This window comes from Plasmodium reichenowi, chromosome 5 (genome assembly GCF_001601855.1).
Source record: "Plasmodium reichenowi strain SY57 chromosome 5, whole genome shotgun sequence".
Taxonomy (NCBI): Eukaryota; Apicomplexa; class Aconoidasida; order Haemosporida; family Plasmodiidae; genus Plasmodium; species Plasmodium reichenowi.
In genome coordinates this window covers 491,976-494,475 of record NC_033650.1, presented here as the reverse complement: position 1 = coordinate 494,475, position 2,500 = coordinate 491,976, and the positions used below count along the sequence as shown (strand labels likewise).

General features: G+C 21.8%; 1 protein-coding gene across 1 annotated transcript in view; it reads right to left on the bottom strand.

The window, feature by feature from the left end:
• Positions 1-1,925, bottom strand: part of PRSY57_0512900 (6-cysteine protein) — a gene marked incomplete at both ends in the record, with an annotated part of 2,553 nt that extends 628 nt beyond the window's left edge. The window contains 2 exons of the mRNA XM_012906198.2: positions 1-978; positions 1,318-1,925. The exon at positions 1-978 is cut by the window's left edge and continues 628 nt beyond it. Coding sequence (XP_012761652.2) covers positions 1-978; positions 1,318-1,925 — 1,586 coding nt within the window. The remainder of the gene's footprint in view (positions 979-1,317) is intronic.
• Positions 1,926-2,500: the final 575 nt, after the last annotated feature.

The following is a 2,500-nucleotide window of genomic DNA, read 5'->3' as shown; positions in this document are numbered from 1 at the left end:
AAAAAGGTATTTTTATAATTAAGGCTTGGTAATTTATAATAAATAAGATTATTTGGATATAAATTAACTACTTTTTCATTATTATTATTATTATAAGATGAATTATCTAATTTATATGTATTTATAAAATTAATATTTAGATTTATATAAAAATCATCTCCTAGAAAGCATTCCATTTTTTTATTAAAAAGAAAATAGGATTCTAGATCTTTATTAATATGAAATATATATAAAGAATAATTACTATATTCATATACTTTAACAATTTTATTTATTATATTAACAGGTTCTAAAATATTATCATAACTAAAATAGAAACAACTCCTAATATCTGTTTTTACACCATTATATACACTTACAATAAAATATCGGTCGTTTAAATTTATTGACAAATCATCATAATTAATATTACACACATTTCTATAATTATTAGAATTATCTTTAATTAATGTTGTATGGTTTTCTTTAATTTCTTTTACAAAGCCTGGATTTGCATACCTTTTTTTTAAATATAATAAGGTACAATGTTTTACAGATCCTTTATGCTTTATTAAATAAAGATAGCTATCTTTTTCATTTAAGTAATTATATAATACTGTGGAATCGTTTAATAAATATAAATTACCTTCTCTATATTCTTTACCTACACTTATAGCATTATTATGCATGCTTTCTGTAATTACAGAATTATAAATATACCACAATTTTACTTTCTCTTTTTTATCTTTCTTGTTTGACAAAATTGTTAAATAATATCCTCTTACTTTTGTAATATCCAACAAGTATTTATCTTCTACAAAATGAATATCATCACAATCGAAGTGATACCCTTCTCGATAAGTGCACTTAATATATTTGTTTGTAGAAACGTCTGGAGAAAAAAACAAAAATCCGATTTCGTTGTAGCTAATTTTGGGAACCACCTTAGAGTACACCACCTCGCTTTTGGCGTGTGGGTAATAAAAGGAGAACGTCAATCTGGTAGAAGAAATATAAAAAGGGATGATAAGATAAATGGAAATAAAAAGGGGTGAAAAGATAAATGGAAATAAAAAGGGGTGAAAAGATAAATGGAAATAAAAAGGGGTGAAAAGATAAATGGAAATAAAAAGGGATGATAAGATAAATGGAAATAAAAAGGGGTGAAAAGATAAATGGAAATAAAAAGGGATGAACAGATAAATGGAAATAAAAAGGGATGATACGATAAAGGGATAAGCACATAGACACATTGATATATATATATATATATATACAATTTTATGTACATATTAATACAGATAACACACATAATTTATTTTTCTGTTCTGTTGTTACCCCCAGGTAAGACCAGAATCCTTACTAGCACGACATAAGATAAAGACATGAGAACCTGGAGACAACTTTCTGTTTTCGTTAATTCCACAAATTAATAAATATGAAGTACCCAAGAAATCAAATGTATTAGATGTATAATCAACTAACGATAAAGGATCTATGTGGTTATAATTAATTCTAACTTTATGTTCTTCATTTCCTTTACCGTCCACCTTGTTAATAGATCTATGACATTCATAAGGCGCTTTATTTATAAGTTTATTAAAACAAAATATTATGACTAGTTCATTTTTATTTACAAATGTATAAAAATATTTAAGAATTTTAAATGTATTCTCTTTTAAAACTTTATATTTTTCCTCCCACTTTTCTTCTTTTAATGTATTTACTATAAGATTATATTTAGAATGAACACCAGAAGGTTGAGAGAACAAACATAACTTTATAATTTCATTGTTGAAGCTTATATGATGTTCTCTTTTACATATATCGCTATGAGCATTCTTTACAAGTAATTCTTCAGCCTGTTCAAAATAAAAACCAGAACACATGTTTAATAACACATGTGTGTACAGGATAAGTTGACTGAACGTTGATATGAAGGTCATATTTTTAAAAAAAAAAAAATATACATATATATGTAATATATATATATATATATATATATATATATATATATATATATATTATATATTATTCTATCTAATGAGAAAAAAAAGAAAAAGAAAAAAGAAAAAAGAAAAAATGGGGAGGATAATATATATGTATACGTGTTGGTTATATTATATATTTTGCTTTTACATCTAATTGAATAATTCACATAACTTAATAATGATATTATTATAACATTGGGAATGGCTATTCTACTATAAATAAATAAATAAATATATATATATATATATATATATATATTTTTTTTTTTTTATGAAAGGAAAAAGCAAGTGACCAAGTTAATAAAAAATCTGACATCCAAATGTGGAAGAATATCCATATATATAATATATATATGTGTATATATATATTTTTTTTTTTTTTTTTTTTTTTTTTTTTTTTTTTTTTTTTTTTTTTTTTTTTTTTTTTTTTTTTTTTTTTTTTTTTTTTTATTTTTTTTAATATTAATTTTTATATTTTATATTTTTTTTATTTATATAAATATAATAATTTTTTTTATATTTATTTTTTT